Source organism: Nematolebias whitei, chromosome 1 (assembly GCF_014905685.2).
Source record: "Nematolebias whitei isolate Nwh7 chromosome 1, NemWhi1, whole genome shotgun sequence".
Lineage (NCBI taxonomy): Eukaryota > Metazoa > Chordata > Actinopteri > Cyprinodontiformes > Rivulidae > Nematolebias > Nematolebias whitei.
In genome coordinates, this window is record NC_056498.1 from 26,303,061 (window position 1) to 26,319,920 (window position 16,860).

The 16,860-nt window shown below is 40.6% G+C and overlaps 1 protein-coding gene across 1 annotated transcript in view; it reads right to left on the reverse strand.

Moving 5' to 3' along the window:
* The window catches only part of LOC119421943 (multiple PDZ domain protein), a gene marked incomplete in the record, with an annotated part of 93,432 nt that overhangs the window by 6,044 nt on the left and 70,528 nt on the right, over positions 1 to 16,860 (reverse strand). Inside the window, 14 exon segments of the mRNA XM_037689629.1 lie at positions 800 to 960; positions 1,059 to 1,155; positions 1,243 to 1,329; positions 1,402 to 1,549; positions 2,145 to 2,159; positions 5,039 to 5,232; positions 7,254 to 7,337; positions 7,793 to 7,938; positions 9,033 to 9,141; positions 10,749 to 10,808; positions 10,872 to 10,955; positions 11,691 to 11,750; positions 14,606 to 14,684; positions 15,256 to 15,347. Coding sequence (XP_037545557.1) covers positions 800 to 960; positions 1,059 to 1,155; positions 1,243 to 1,329; positions 1,402 to 1,549; positions 2,145 to 2,159; positions 5,039 to 5,232; positions 7,254 to 7,337; positions 7,793 to 7,938; positions 9,033 to 9,141; positions 10,749 to 10,808; positions 10,872 to 10,955; positions 11,691 to 11,750; positions 14,606 to 14,684; positions 15,256 to 15,347 — 1,416 coding nt within the window.

The following is a 16,860-nucleotide window of genomic DNA, read 5'->3' on the forward strand; positions in this document are numbered from 1 at the left end:
GTTAGCCGGTGTTAGCCAGTGTTAGTCAGTGTTAGCCAGTGTTAGCCAGTGTTAGTCAGTGTTAGCCAGTGTTAGCCGGTGTTAGTCAGTGTTAACCGTTAGCGATCAGTTCTTTTACTCTACTTTTCAAAGGTGAAAATGTTCTTTAAAAATGAAAAAGTTCTAAATTCGATATAAACCACTTTTAGATTGTTTTTATACTCCAGGTAGAGAATGCCAGGATGGTGATGGTATTTTTGTGATCTTGAGTGTTTTTAAAATATTACCTGCCACTTAGCCTCATATTATTTGTTTGTGTTGAATTATAAAGATTGGTGAACTACAGCCTACTGCGCCTGACATATTACAAGTCAGACAGGCAGACAACAACTAAATACCTTGCATATGAGGCATTGCAAGTCCTGTAACAACAATGCTCCTTAGATAACATTTTCTGTTGGTTTTTTTATCAGCTCAAACCAGGACTACAGCACTGTATTGTATTGTATTGTTCTTCAAGTTCTGTTTTCCTGACAGTGAAATACTTGTATGTCACATATTGCATAGGGAGATATTTTTAGTAACCCTGGCGAGTGCTATTGTCGGAGCGAAGGCCGCTGCCTAAAGGCTGAAGGCTGAAGACCTTCTGAGACCGTCAGTTATGCAGCACGTAACTTTGGAGTTATGTGCTGCATAACTGAGATTTTCTGCCTTAACCCAAACAACACAAGAATTAGAAATATGCAAATTCCTTGTTTTCACACTCTGCTGAAGGTCGAAGGAGAAGGGTATTCCACAAGAAGAGACGTGAATCTCGTACCTTGAGTTGCGTCTGAGCAGCCAGGCCAGCAGGATTCATCATGGCGATGAAGATGGGTATATCCCCCAGAGGGCTGCCAAGTCCACCCGCGATACTGATGCCCAGAGAATCACCGGGACCTTTGGTGAGCTCCACAGTTCTGATGTCCTGGTGCTCTGCAGCTGTCAGGGTGGTAGAAAGAACTGGGCTTAGAATGGGTCACTCTGCGTTGTAGCTTTTGACCATCGTTGGTGAATATCTGCAGTCTTATAGCCCTTACGCTCCGGACTTTTGCTTAGTTTGTCTGAATCGCCATGAAGACTTCCCGAGTCCAAACCAGAGAGATGGGCCACCTTGGAGCTGCCTGTGTCACTAATCTGAAACCAGAACATCAAGAGCTTGTTTAATGTCAGGGAATTGAAGAAAATGGATCCTCAGTCCATGTTAAAGTTGAGCTGAATCACCTGACTGCTCTGAGAAAACCTTCTTTCAGAGTGGAAGGGGCCTGCCTTAAATCTCCCCATTTCGATCTTGATTGGTCCCACACAGCACTGCAACACAAGGGTCAGCGTTAAACCCAGCTGCTCAGCCAAGGCAGGATTTTACTGTTTGAGCTGAGCCACCTTGAGCAAGGCGGCAACGGCCTCCTGAGTGGCCGACCGCACGTCTTCCCCGTTGACCGACAGAATCTGGTCGCCCTGCATCAACCGACCGTCGGCATCCACTAGGCCTCCTTTCACCACATCGGACACGAACACCCCCGTGTCGCTCCTGGTGGATAAAATGGAGAAATGAAGCCGATTAGCATCGCACCAAGGATTCAGAGCATTTTTTACAAATTGTAATTGTTGAGGAGCGCCACCAATGGATCACTAAAACCTTGTTCCTCCAAAATGCACGGTTCGGGCGTCAATCTCCACGTGGATGAAGACGATCAGACACCGTGAAGCGGCGCAGCTTGATCCAACTCAACATCCTGAGCCAGAGACACTTGGCTGTCACAGCTCCTCACCACTAAGTGCTACCTCACACTTTTCCTTTTCAACCAGGCGTTGTTTCTTTTTTTAGGTCGCCTCAGCAGTTCCCATTCTTTATGGCTTTTTAAGAGTTTTGCACATGAGCAGCAGAAAGGCAGAAGCGTACAACTGAAGCTGCTGTTCAGCCTTTTGGATCTCACAATAAACATTTGCACTCCTATATACAGTAAATTTAGGGTTACAAGAAATAGGCACACATTTATGCGTATTGTAAATAAAACCCACACATTTGTGAGTTTTGTCTTTAGTGCATGTAAGTCACTAATTTTAACGCTTCTCATTATTTGCGCAGCTTCCTCAACATCTTATATAAATAAGCAGATGGTTACCTGTGATCCCTCGATCTGCATTGAAAAGAAAATAGAAAGACTGCAGTTACAAATAATTCTTACATTCCTTGTATCTAATACGAGTCTACGACACTGAGACCAAAGTATGCGATAACAGTTAGTATCATATAGGGAGCCAGTACTTCCACTAAACCAATGAGGTTTGGGCTTGAGGTTAAAAACGTTTTTGCATTAATGGTTATTTAAATGCGTACTGATGAACCAGGAGCCCACTTCTCTCCATAACATCTGATGAAGACCTTGTTTCGCGTCTCGTTTGTCCAAAATACTGCAGCTCAGCTATTAACAGGAACTCGTAGGTTTGAGCATATTTCACCAGTTTTGTCCTCCCTTCACTGGCTCTCTGTGCGTATCAGAATTGATTTTAAGATTCTCCTGTTGACCTTTAAGTGCATTAATGGCCTTGCACGCTGACCTACTTCAACCATATGTTCCTTCTTGGGCGCTGACACCATCTGACCAGCTACTTTTGGTTGAAGCTCAGAGGAGATCAGGCTTTTTCAGTTATTGGCCCTAAACTTTGGAACAATCTGCCCTCAACATTAGACAGGCTACTTCACTCCCTGCTTTTATATCTCTCTTGAAAACACACCTGTTTTCACAGACATTTATTAACACAGTGAGATTTGATTTACTATTTCATTGTTTTTGTGTTTAATTTTTTATGCTTTTAGTCACATCCTATTATTTGTATTTACTGCATTGATCTTATTGTTAAGCACTTTGGTACCAGCTGCTGTTTTAAATGTGCATTATAAATAAATTTGACTTGACTTAATCTGAGGCAGCACTGAATCATTTCGGTCTCTCAGTCATCACACGGAGGTCACTGGTTGGCTCCACCGAGGTTTGAACCCCGCACGTCCTGCTCCAAAGTCAGCAGCACCACCACAACCAAGCAGAGGTGACCGTCAAACAGGAGGAGCAGGAGAAGCTAAAGAATTAAAGATGCGGAGAGTCAAGCCCTTCAGTGGTTTCAGTGGTCACTGAAGCGCTCGGGATCATGACCCCCGAACAGGAGGAGTGGCTCCTGCAGATACTGAGCAGAACCCTGAAGCTCCCAGTTCTGGTAGAGGACCAGAGTTTGAAGTGAAGTGGAACCACTCGTGGAAAGAAAGGGGTGAACTCAAAGTATATATAAATATGAAAAGACGATACAGTTGGAGCATCACCTGGACTTGCCACCTCAGAGAGTCTGGAACAGACAAGTGGGCGAATGTGACATTTTTTTGCTTCTTGTATTTTTACCTGTGATATAAATAAACTCAAAGTTTGGATTTATCGCAGCAGTTTAACTCTAAATGCCTTTTTGATTGACTTCAGTCTCATTATGAAACAACCTCACCAAACACATCCAAATGAAATAAACAAAAACAATTATAAACTACAGCTATGGGATATTAGAAAAACACGAAATGATAATAATAATTTTAGACTTTTGTAATAATTACATTAGTCGTGACAGAACCACACAGTTCTCACTTTCTTTCTTCTCTTTCCTTCTAATCCTCACAATTCTGTGTGCTTTGCCATGTTGGCAACTTTAATCTAAATCAGGAGTGGACATGGAGTGTCCATAAATCTCTATTAGCAGTATGTAGAGCAGGGCTATTCAACTGGCGGCCCTGAGGCCACACCTGGCCCACTGGTGAGCTCATTTAAAATAAAACTAGATCTTAAAACAGAAAAAAAAACATCTGTAAGAGAAAGTTAAAAAAAACTAATATAACAAATTTGTCTGTCGGAGTGGTGATGTTATACAGTAGTCCCTCACTTATTGCGGGGTTAACGTTCCGGACACCCCCGTGACAGGTGAAAATCCACCAAGTAGGGACGCTATATTTATTTTAGTATTTATATATATTTTAAGGTTTTACAAACCCTTCCCACACTCTTACAATGTTCTAAACTCTCTCAACGCTCTCGACAATGGACTAGTCATTGGGAGCACCGGGACATTTCCTGGTGGCCTGGCCTGCTTTGGGCTGTGCCAAAAGCTCGTTTCGGGTCTCGCTTGATTATATTAAATAAATACTCCATGCCGCTTGTGCAGCTCACTCAGGTATAGGACAAACTCCCCCCCACCCCCCCGCACACTCCTTTCTCTTTCTGAGGCTCTCTGTCACAAAGCCTCAGAAAGAGAAAGGAGGGGGCGAGAAGGTCTGTCGTTTTTCTGAGTGAGCTTCACTTAGCCGCGCTCAGCCACTCTCTCTTTTTAAAAACTGATTCACTCTTATTTTTCTGATATTCTACATTTATTCATCTGATCTGGTGAACAGACAGACCGCCTCAGAAAGAGAAAGGAGGGGGCGGGGTCTGTCTTTCACCATCACCAATCATGTGTTGTGTACAATCTTACTTTGAAAACCCGTGAAAGAGTGAGTCCACGAAAGTCGAACTGCCAAATATCGAGGGACTACTGTTTACATAATCTATGACAGGACTATACAACTCAGTCCATCTGACAATGAATTAATTTCAAATAAAACTGGATTTAAAATTGTAAATTAAATTTAGATAAGGACAAAAAGTGCTGGATTGTCTAAGTTGTTGGCTTTTATTAACTGTTGCCCACTGAGCGTTGAATGGCCCTTGATGTATGACACATGGAATATGATGGATTTGGGTTTATCAGTCTTTTCAGACCTTTTCACGGTTGATACTGTGAACATTTATAATCCTATAATATTTATTTTATATACTGTGCCAGCCCGGTGTTGGTATATTTAAACTCCAATGTTGGGATCCGATACCAGAAAGAAAGTAGCTTGGATCTTTTCATCTGTACCGGCTCTTCCAGCCCTACAAATAAAAGGTCCCATTTATTGCGCAATGACGCATTAACCATCACGCTAACGGTAAATATCTCTCACCTTCTCCCCACAATGCTCAGACCCAAACCCTGGCCGGGCTTCTTGTGCAACTCGACGGTGAAGGAGTCCCACAGATCCTCCTCCTTGTACTGAGCTTCGTCCCTGTAGACCGTGAGCCGAACCTTCTGCGGGGTCTGCCGCAGCACGTTGATGGCTTCGTCATGGCTGGCTGCTCGCAGGTCGATGTTGTTTACCTATGAGATACACACAAAAAAACTCTTCAAGGCAAACCTGGCATGTCACAACACAGCTGAGCTGTCCTTTTTCTTAAGATGTGGACGTACATCACAGGAAGAGGATTATAAAAAGTGCTAAAAGCCTAAATTTATGCCAAAACAGTTTGAGGGCGATAGAGATGGATGTACAGAAATTAGATGTCAGAAGACAACAAAACAACCACAGAGACCCCCTCCCTGCACAACTCTGAGAAACTCAAGTAGCCACTTTAACTGAAGTCCACCAGTTTTGTTTATTACCACAATAAAAAGGGGTTAATAGCACATTAGCTTTCATTTTGGACATGTGAGGAATTTTTCCCAGAGCAGCTAACGGCATGGTTGTTCAATGGGAAAGTGCTCCCCCACACACACTTTGCCTCTCTGACCTTACTTTCTAAACACAATCGCCTTCAGACAGAAAATGAATAGTGGGGGGTAATTAAGTCATAATGGTGGGTGCCTTTCAGCTCAGGTCTGCTGAGCGAGCTACAATGACTCCAGTCCTGAACGCTGCCCCTCTGGGACAAAGCTTTGGGTCAAAGGGAGGACACATCCAAGTTGAGCCCACACATTTAACTTCTCAGTGTTCATACAAGCGGTACGCCGATGTCCCCCGTCGCTGAGGGGTTTGAATAGTGAACGTTTGTAGATTTCTAGATGACTAAAATTGTACAGGAAATGCAAAAAGACCTTAATGTTTTTGGTGCAAGATATTCATGTGGGTAGGAGTTAAGGGTCCGGCTCCTCCGTACACATCAGCGTGATCTCCGTCCAGGAGTTTTTGACCATTGGACTAATTTAGTGTGTTTGAAGAGTCGTGCACATGAATGCCCGAGCATATTTCCACATTGACGAACACATCCACAAACATCTGACCAATCACACAATACTTGGCGTATACAAGTGGTGTAGTCTATGTAATACGCAGGTATACGGAGTATAACCACTACATAAACTAGAAAATGTCAGTATACCCACTTAAAAGTGCCCATTGATACGAGTCCATGTCACTTATCATTGACAATGATACATGACATGGACTTGTATCATTGTCAACACTATTGGAACATTTTACAGACACGTTGAGTTAGTTCACCATGTTTTTGTATAATTAATACTTCTGTACTTACTACTTAATACTTGAACATGTTTTGCTTTGACACCGTTTTATAAATTCTATAACATGTTTTTAATACAAAGTCAACTGTGGTACAAAGTTTCTTGTACATTTATTCAAATATAAGCATCAGAAAAATTTTGAAATGTTCAATATGTTTAAAAATCAAAATAAATTGACGATTACATAGTATTAACATGTGTACTTTGGTTTCTAAGCAGAGTATACCCACTACAAAAATGTAGACAACACCACTGGCGTATATGCCTGTGAGAAAAAGTTCAGCCTGGGCTTTGTGTCGAGAAGGGGCAGGCGAAGCTGTTCCGAGAACAAAATGACGTGATTTTTGTCACGCAACTACATCAACGAGTCGATTTCGCCACTTCGGATGGAGTAGGCAGGGCCTTTTACACTGTGTGTAAGAAAAGAGGGAGGGTTTTTGTCTGTCCGAGTCAGAGCAGAGTGACAGATCCTAATGTGCGAAGAGAGCAGTTTTATCGACCAGCCTGCGCAATGGCGGAGCCATGGGGTGGCCAATGGTGACCTTGACCACCATAAATTAATCTTTGTCCACCCCACCAGCCACCCAAGGAAACTATACACAATATAAAAACTAGACAGCATAGTTTCCTCTAATGATGGGGTAGCTAGGTTGATGGTGGTGTCAGTGGTGGCCATCTTGGATTTTGACATGTCAAGCCAATTTTCTATGGTAACCTTTCACTGCTGTGTTGCTGCTTGTAACAAAACTTTCATCTGTTAGATTTCCCCTATCAAACGTTTTGATCCTCAAATTTTAGAAATGTTTAAACTCCTCGGGTACATCTCTTTGTATCTCATCTGGGACAAACGTGCCACGCTAGTCGTATCTGACAGGTACCTCCAGGATCTGGTCCCCTGCCCACAGTCGGCCATCTTTGGAGGCGGCTCCTTCTTCATAAACTTCATGAATGATGATGGCCCCCTGAGACAAAAGCAAAGATGTGAAGGACAAGAAGCACCAATTTAGTGTTTATTCAGGGTGTTATTTGTAGAAATAAACCTTTATTGAAGGAGAAAACACAAGTTTTTTGAATGACTTGGGGAAATAACTTCTGTGCATTTCAGGGTGTAATTTGGGGTCCAAAGGTTGAATTCCAGGTTTGTCAGATGTACTGACCCCCCTAAGCCTGACTGAACAGACAGAAAGGATGGGCTGAGAGGACGACAGCAGCAGGAGGAAAGCTGTGACAACATCGTCTCCTACATTCCTGAGCTGCCACAGCTCTTTCAGACTAAATTTATGGTGATAAGTATTATATCTGGGAGGTACAGTCACAGTAATGTTAAAACATTTGAGCTTTCTTTCATACAAGTTAATCAAACTCCTTTATATAAACCTGGTGAGAGGAGGTTAAAGCCTAATTCACCGTCTCGTACCAGCAGGGTGTCACAGCCTCCCACGATGCTCAGGCCCAGGCCCGTGTGGCCTTTGGAGATTTCAATGGTGGTCTCACAGCCGGGGATGATGGGACAGGTCGCGGGGTCGCAGGTCAGAGTGGACGGGGTGGACGAGCGGCTGAGACCTGCAGCAGGCGGTCAGTTGTTTGATCCGGTTAGCAGAAGTTTTATTCATACTGTGAATGTTGATTCAACCAGCCTTTTATTATTTTAGCTACTAGCTAGCCCTTTGATACTTATAGCCATCTTTTTGTTACTTTAAAGTTAGCTTTTTCTACTTTTAGCTTTTCACCAGCCTTTTGTTACTGTTAGCTTCTAGCTAGACTTTTGATACTTTCAGCTAATGTTTTAGTAAATGAATGTAGTGTAAAGCACTTTGAGTATTTTTGATAAGATAGAAAGGCGCTATATAAGCACAGTCCATTTACCATTCGACATTGTGTTAGCCATTTGTGACTTTTAGCTTCTAACTAGCCCTTTGATACATTTAGTCATCTTTTTGTCACTCTTAGCTTTTCACCAGCCTTTTCTTACTTTTAGCTTCTAGCTATCCTTTTGAAATTTTTAGCTAAGATTTTAGTAAATTTGGCATTTTGCAAGCCTTTTGTTACCTTTAGCTGCTAACTAGCCCTTTGATACTTTTAGCCAGCTTTTTTTACTCTTAGTTTTTAGCCAGCCTATTGCTACATTTAGCTTCTAGTTAGCCTTAATGTTTTTAGCCAGCTATTTATTACTCTTAGCTGTTAGCCAATCTATAGCTATGCTTAGCCTAGCCTTATGATACTTTTAGCCAGCTATTTGTTACTCTTAGCTTTTAGCTAGCCTATTGCTACATTTAGCTTCTAGTTAGCCTTATGATACTGTTAGCTAACATTTTAGTACTTTTGGCATTAAGCCAGCCTTTTCGTTACATTTAGATTCTACCTAGTCCTTTGAAACTTTTAGTTAGCCTTTTAACATTTCGTTTTTAGCTGGCTGATACTTTTAGCTTGCCTTTTGCCTGTTGGTTTCAGCTAACATTTTGCTGCTTTTAACATGTATTTTGCTACATTTAGCTTTTAGCTAACTTTTTGATACTTCTAGCTATTATTGTAATAATTTTAGTCAATTTTTATTAATTTTCAACTCATTTTCTGCCTTTTAAGCAAATTTTTGATGGTCAGTGTTCAAAGTTATTTTTACAGAAAATGACATTTCTCTTGTGAAACTGTCGACTCACTTGTGACGGTTTCTGCCTCTAGTTGACTTAAGGTACTGGAGGTTGTGCTTGGCATGCTGGGAAGGCTGATGGAGAGTCCCTCTGAGCTCCCTCTGTCTGGACAAGTTGACTGGAGAGACCAGAAGGACAGAGTCTCGTGTAGACAAGTTTAGCCTGACTGGACCGTTAGCTTTACTCAGCAGGGAAATTCATATCAGACTTTGGCCCTTTCTTTTAATTCTCCAGAGAGGTTTAAAAACAAAAACTTTCTGCTGTGTTGGGCCAGAAAACTTGACTTTACAGAACGCTTTCCAAAATACATATTTTTTGCGTTTGTGAAGAAACTTTGACGTAATGCCGCAGAAAGAAACCACATAGGAACTGATTTTACATTTTCTACAACTGTCTTTCTTTATCTTTAGCTTTTTGCTATTAAACTTTGATCTAGTGTTAAAAAGATTCATAACAGAGGAAAAAGTAAAGTTTTACACACACGCAAAAAAAACCCAAACATGGTGCGGGCATGTAACGGTTAAAAAATAATTGATTATTTGGGGAATATCTTTAGCCAAGCTAAGGAATCTCCTCACATAAGAAGCAAAATACCAGAAAAGACGTCCAGTAGTTAAATATGTGGTTCAAATGAACATTATCACCCCCTAGTGGTACTACATGGTACTTCAATGTTTGTTAGAATATATGAGCCATGATTTTTCGTTAAACAAAGAAAACAAATTCTTATTTAGAACAAGTGGTACACTGATGTCCCTCATTGCTGAGGGTTTGGAATAGTGAATGTTTGTAGTTTTCTAGATTAGTGTTTTTCTGGACTAGAATTAGCTACACCCTGCTACCCTACCCAACCTAAGAAAAACAATGTTACTACCGGTAATTGAATTTTTATGTATATGAATGTTTCTGTTCAGTGCCCTGAGATAACTTCTGCTGTGACTTGGAGCTATATAAATAAACTGAATTGAGTTGAACAAAGAATGCAGGTAAACTTTAATGTTTTTAGTAGGGATGCACGATATTGGATTATTGGACGATATCTGATATGACAATATGTTAAAACTTATTTGGCCGATAACCAATAACAATACTGATTTTTTTCCCCCCCTACACCTACTTACAGAGACTACACAGACTCTGCTATGGAATTAAAATACTAAATTATTCTGCATGGTCTTTGTCAGTTTGGCCTGCTACCAAATGCAGATGCCAAAAAGGGGGCTGAAAATGATGTAACACTTTAACTTGGATTATGTTTAATGTCAAATTTATTCATGACATTTACTCACTAATATCGGCCAATACCGATACCATGCCGATAACAGCGTTATTCTCATTTATGAGGAAACCATACTTGTAGGTAATATGAAGACTAGAAACATGGCTGTCTCAAATAATAAGAGTGGCCTGTTACACACACACACACACATATGATGGTGGCCATGTTGGATTTTGAAGTGCCAACTCAATTTTAGATACCGGTACTGAGCTTTCTCACGCCTATATGCAGTTGGCATGCTGCCTTTTTTTTTTCAAAATATTTAGTTCACATGGTTTACGTATACACATATATGGTGGCAGCCATCTTGGATTTTGAACAGATGGATGGAGGCTATTTCTAATTCCCCTCTTCGCTCCATGACGGAGGACTAAAATATCTGGAATATTGCAGTCGGTGCCTTAGATCTTTTGAAGTTGTAAGAATTATTTTTTGACACAACTTACCTTTTCAACAACGTATCCGAGCACCGATTCTCCATTTACAGCTGAGAGTTGATCGAACTCCTGCACAACAAGATTTCATTAGCAAAGACTTTCACATCTGTCTTCATTGTTTGGTTTTTATACCTTTCCAGTGTGTCCCATCACTTCAGATATATTCTGGATCTCAACTCCAGACTCTGTGGTCTGGTCAACAGGTCCTCCATCTTCCTGCGGTGGGGGGCATTCTATCATTAACTCTTTCCAGTAAGATCGTACCGTTTGTGTATCAGAATAAAAGTGTGTGAAGCAAAGAGTTGCAACAGCGAGTGAAACCTGGTCTGACTAACAAGTATTATCTCCAGTTGCATGTTGCATCATTTAAATTTCTCCAAGTTTTTTCCATTTTTGGTTCACAGAGAGTTTAAAGCCCTTACATGAATGAGCGACTGTATGCGTGAGGTTGTTAACAAAAACTCTACAGACCGGAGGTCAGCAGGTAGTTGGCTCCTCGGGGAACTTTGTGCTACTAGTTTGTGCCAGTGGAACTCAAAAGATCGAACAATACACTTTAAAAAGCTTGAACTATGGCGATTCTATAGGCAAAAAAATATATATATATATACTTATTGTCTGAATTGAACCCTTAAGTTCCTCTGTGTTCCTTTCTTCCGTTCACTAACCGTTTTGTTTACTTTTCCAGTTTTCTTTATAACTTCCCATATCTTCTTTTGGCAGCTGGTCAAACTTGACAGTTCCTGTCTGTTTCTCTGGAAGTTCTCCATCATGCCCCGTGGTGCTTTTATTATTATTATCATCATCATTATATTTGAACACCTTCTTATTACTGCTTTGCCTCTAGGCCCTCCTCCTTCTGAATGTCTTTATGTGTTGGTTCAAAAGCTGCTGTGTGTGTGTGTGTGTGTGTGGGGGTTGTGGGGGGTGCGTTCAGGTAGTGCATCTCACATTTACAACGGGGTGAGCATGTTTTGAAGAGTCGTCATCGTCAGCTGCAGTTGGTTTTGGCTGGTGGAGAACAGAAGACAGTTAGTACTGGGTTAAAAGATACAAACTAGAACCAATATCTTGCTTTTTAAGGTATTTTTTTACAATACATATTGTCAAAATGTTAAAATTTGATGTAAATAAAAGTAAAAACGTCTAATTAAAAGTTAAATAAATCGAGCAGCTGCATTTAAGAGCTGTAAGGTATTCTCTTAAGAAAAGCGGCACAATCAAAGAATCTAACAGACAAACCTAACAAAGACACTTTCAATCCATAAAAACAAGCTGTATGCAGACGCCCCTCGTCGATGGAAGGATTTTATTAGTGAATGTTTGTCGTTTTCAAGATGAGTGTTTTTCTGGACTGGAACTGAACAGGGAATGCAAGTAAACCTGAATGTTTCTGGTGTGAGACATGCAGGTGGGAGGGAGTTACACCGTGAAGAACAACAGAGGTGGTTTGTTTTGCTTGTATGAGGCCGTGCTGAGCGATGGATCCTGATGAGCGCAGGAGCATCTTATTTCACCAGCAGGTGCAATGGTGGAGCCAGGGGGTCACCGAAGATTAATCTATGGCCACCTCAGTTATTCGAGGAAGCTATACTTTTAAGCCATATAAAAACTAGGAAGCGCAGTTTCATCGAATAATCGGGGTGGCCGGTTTACATACCGATGGTGTGGCCATCTTGGATTTCGCCATGGCAACCCAATTTTTGATACAGAACTTTCTTACGTCTAGACCAGGGGTCTGCAACCTGTGGCTCTGGGGCCACATGTGGCTCTTTGGTTCCTCTGCAGCGGCTCTTTCAGGCTTTGACCAAAACTAAAACTAAAACTGAATTTTATTTAAATTATTACAAACAATGAAAGCGGCTAGTTTCAGCAGATTCCCTGTCATTTTCAAATATGTGAAGGTTAGTACAAATACAAGGAGCAGAACATGTGGACTACATCATGCTAGTAGTTCTTTAGCCACTTTCTTAAGTCGACTTCCAGTCTCTCGGCGTGATCTTTCTCTCAAAACCACCAGGATGTTTTGGAATATCTTCAAGACAAGTTCCTTTGAAGGAACATGGTGAGTAACTTTGAAAACACTAAGAGTAAAACACAAAAAAACAAAGTCAAAGTAAACAAAATTATTTTTCTTTAAAAATGTAACTGGATATCCTAATTTTAGCCTGTCTTTAACTTTATGCTTTAAAGTAGGACACTTAATTCTTCAACAATTGAGAACTCACATGCACAGTTCAGTGTTTTAATTTTGATAAAATTGTTAAAAATGATATATTTTTTCTTTCTTTACATGAATCTGGTCTTTTCTTTTGTGTAAAAATATAATAAATGTTAAGAATAGTTGGCCATTTTTTATTTTAATTTTATAAAATTACCTCCATTAGCAGAAAAGCCATCTCCAACAAACCTTGTAGTGGTCCACAGGCCACCAGTTGACAGTACACAGTTGTAGCAGGTTTTGTGGCTCTGGACATCATAATTAGTAAGCAAAGTGGCAAAAATGGCTCTTTTTATCGCACAGGTTGCAGACCCCTGGTCTAGATGCAGCTACACACCAAAATGAAAGTTGGCAGAGTGCTTAGTTTTCAAGTTATCCAGCTCACAAGACAAACGGAGCTTATTTCCAGGTCCCCTCTTCGCTCCACGTCGGGACAATTGAGCAGTTTGTCTGCCTAATCGTGTCTGTAACAACTAAGCTTTACAAAAAAATAAAAATAAACAATTATATAGGGTGAAAACATACAGGATGTGATAGTAAAATATGCTGCAAGCAGCCAGACGATGTTTGACTTCAATGTCTTAATGATCATTTTGATTCCTGGATTTTTCACATCACCTACATTATCGGTGTATTTTGTTTCTGGTGCAAGGGCCTGAAAAGTTGCAAACGAAACTAAAGTGCTGAAAAAAACTCCATGTTTTCATTATTCAGTGGTTTCAGTGTCCTTGTTTGCCGTCAGAAGGTCTCAGTGTTGTAAAAACACGACTAGTTGTGAAGACGAGTTGGGAGAGTTTTATGTTGGGTTGGACAACTGACATACAGAAAACTTGTAAATAAAGTTTTTACTGCTGGTATTCTCACAGAGAGAGACACATCAAACACTGTCTGGACGTGAAAAAGTTACTATGACTGTCCATCTCAAGGCTCTGATTCCTTTAATTTAATTATGAAATAATAAAACAAAACAGTAGTTTATTGTTGCGATTGAGAAAACCACAATTTGTGACTTTTGAGTATTCAAAGTTAATTTAAAATAGAAAGATGTCAAAGAATGAATGCGACTATCACAACTTCTTTCGTTTTCCTTCCCCTTGCGCCTGGTAGTGACGCGTCAAGTTGTTTTTTTTCTAGTTGAGGTACTTTTTTAGGTACAACTACGCCCAACGTCCATCTTGGGAAAAAAAAAAAAAAAAAAGAACTTGGAGCGTCCCAAAGTCGTTGTAGTTTATTTTGAAAGGATCATTAAGTGGAAGATATGGGCACGGGTGAGCTCATTGCCCACTGGTACACTTCCAGTTAAATGTAAATATAATAATAATTTGTTAAGTTTCTAGGTTGGTGGGAATCAGTCCAGAAATAATCTTCAAACTAATTTGAGCTCTTTGTGTGCGATCGCAGTTACAACTTAAAAACGTGACGCTTGATTTCCGCACATGAGAAACAGATCGAACCAAAGTTAGGCAGCGTGAGCCTGACAGCTGCATGATGGGAGCCACTGGGAGCACTTGTGTTCTCTGAGAAGAGTTCTTTATTTGTATGCTTTCTCTTATCTTATTTATTACTGATGTCCAGCACTTTGCTTCAGCTGTGGCTGGTGTTAAAGCGCTTTATAAATAAAGTTGATGATGATGAAGAGTCGTACCTCGGCGTGGGGCTCCTCTGCGTCTCCATCGTGCTCCCTCTCAGGTCCCACAGCCATCTGGTTCAGCGCCTCCGTGTTCCTGTTTCACAGTCAGAACTCATAAGAGGCTGCTCCTCTACAACCGTACGGTAATTTCCTCCGTCCGATCAAAGAGTCTCTCCCAGGAGGACTGGGATACGAGTTAAGTGGGAGGTTAAGTAGTGGGATCCTGGCAAAGACTAAACCAGGGTCAGAGGTCAAACTTGTCTTTAGTCTGAGGTGATAGTCTGTCTCTGTTAGAGACGAAGGTAAAACCAGGTATGATCTCACTACTTCTGCAACATGCTGTGATTTTATCTGAATATACAGTTTACAATAAAATTAGCAGGAAGTAGACCATTTGGGAAACAAATAAAGGTTTTTAAGAGTAAAATAGTTTAATAAAAGCTAACAATAATCTCTAACTTCCATTAGAAATGATGTGTTGCATGTCACTGTCATTGATATGGCTTCACATTTAATTGTTTGTCATGGAACAATGGCGCCCTCTGGTGAATATTTTACAACCCTACAACTGAGGTTCATGTTAGTTTTCTTATAAATATAAAAATATAACACGGCTCTTGCCAAGAATGTTTCTTTTTGTTAGTTTACTTAAAAAAAAAAAATACCTGATAAAGATGATTTTGACTTTAGACGGAGAACTCTTGATTATAGCTGAGGCGTTCTGATGACTGTGGCCGTACAGAACTTGTCCGTTGATCTGACAGAACACAGAGATTAAAGCTCACAACACAGCTGATCCACGGTGGCGTGCAAAAGTGTTCAACCAATCCACACTTCTTTACACTTTGCTTCCAAAGAGACAACTTTCTGGAGGCTTTTTAATGCTCTTATTTGGACTTTGGCTGTTTTTTTTTATTTTCCCCACTCATTTTTTTAGAACTCCTGGAGAAATACTGATCATGATTTTTAAAATGGTGACAGAACTTCTTTTCTTGTTTCTTAAGAGATAGCTTGCTTCTTATCTGAGAGGTTTCCTCAATTCAAACTAAAAAGTGAAGCGTTCAAAGCTTTACAACTGCAGTAAGTTGCTCCGTTAATGTGAGATGAACTCACTTCTGCACATGACTCTCCCTGCCCTCCATCTTGAGGGTCATTGGGGTCTTTGTTGTCCCGGTCGGGTCACACATGAAGGTGCTAACTGGAGTGAAACTGACTGAGGAACAGGATTGTAGGATCTACAAAACTAAAACCTGACAACAAAACTTCTCTGTTTGAAGTCTTTCTCATTACTATTCATCTTCCTTCACTCTCCCCCTCTCAAACCATGTCTTCTCTGCCCAAAATATGAGCGTTACTGTTCTTAAAAGAGTGGCCCTTATCCCTATCACATATGTCAAACTCAAGAGCCGCAGTCCAAATCTGGTCCCTCAAGATGATAATGCAAAATATTGTATCTCTAAGTTTTTTCTTAAAAAAACTGATAAATACATCATTTAGTTTAGACTTCTCTTGCCAGCTGGATAACTTTGAATCCAGAAAGACTCCTGGATCATTCTGTCATTACTGATTCTGATGTGGAAAGAGTAAAAGAACGTCAGGTGAGACAGATCAAACTCTTGTTCATGAACCTGCAACCAAGAAAAGATATCCGGTATCTGACTTGAGTTAATGTATCAGCTGAAAGTGGCCCATGGCTCAGACAAAGCTTTTAACTTTTGGCTCCTTTTGGTAACTGAGTTCGACACCCCTAACTGAAGAGCTGCGAGGTTTCTGAAGTCTTAAGGCCTGGTTATACTTCAACAAGATGTAAGACATCTGTCTCCTGTGTGCGTGCAACAAATGGTCCAACCTCCTTCCAGGAGTTCTTTAACTATCTTTATAAGTTTTATTTGACTTTATCATTTTTACAGGAACGGTTGTTACGATGATTGTATTTTCTCAAGCCCTCGGCCAGCAGCTCCTCAGCGGACGCTGCACTGTGGTCAGCTGACTACAGCCACTTTACATAAACAAACACGCACACAAAGTTCTGACCAATCACACAACGCTCCCCCCATAGTGCTGTGAGAACTAATTCTGACTGAGGGCAAGTGGGTGGTAAAAATTCAATTCAATTCAATTCAAATTCAAAAATACTTTATTAATCTCAAAGGGAAATTAATTGTTGTAGCTCATCTTGGTTTCATTAGTTGTTCTAGATGCTGATGGCTTTGGGCAGGAAGGATCTCGTAGCAGTCCGTCCAACAGCAGATCCGAAGAAACTGGCTGTA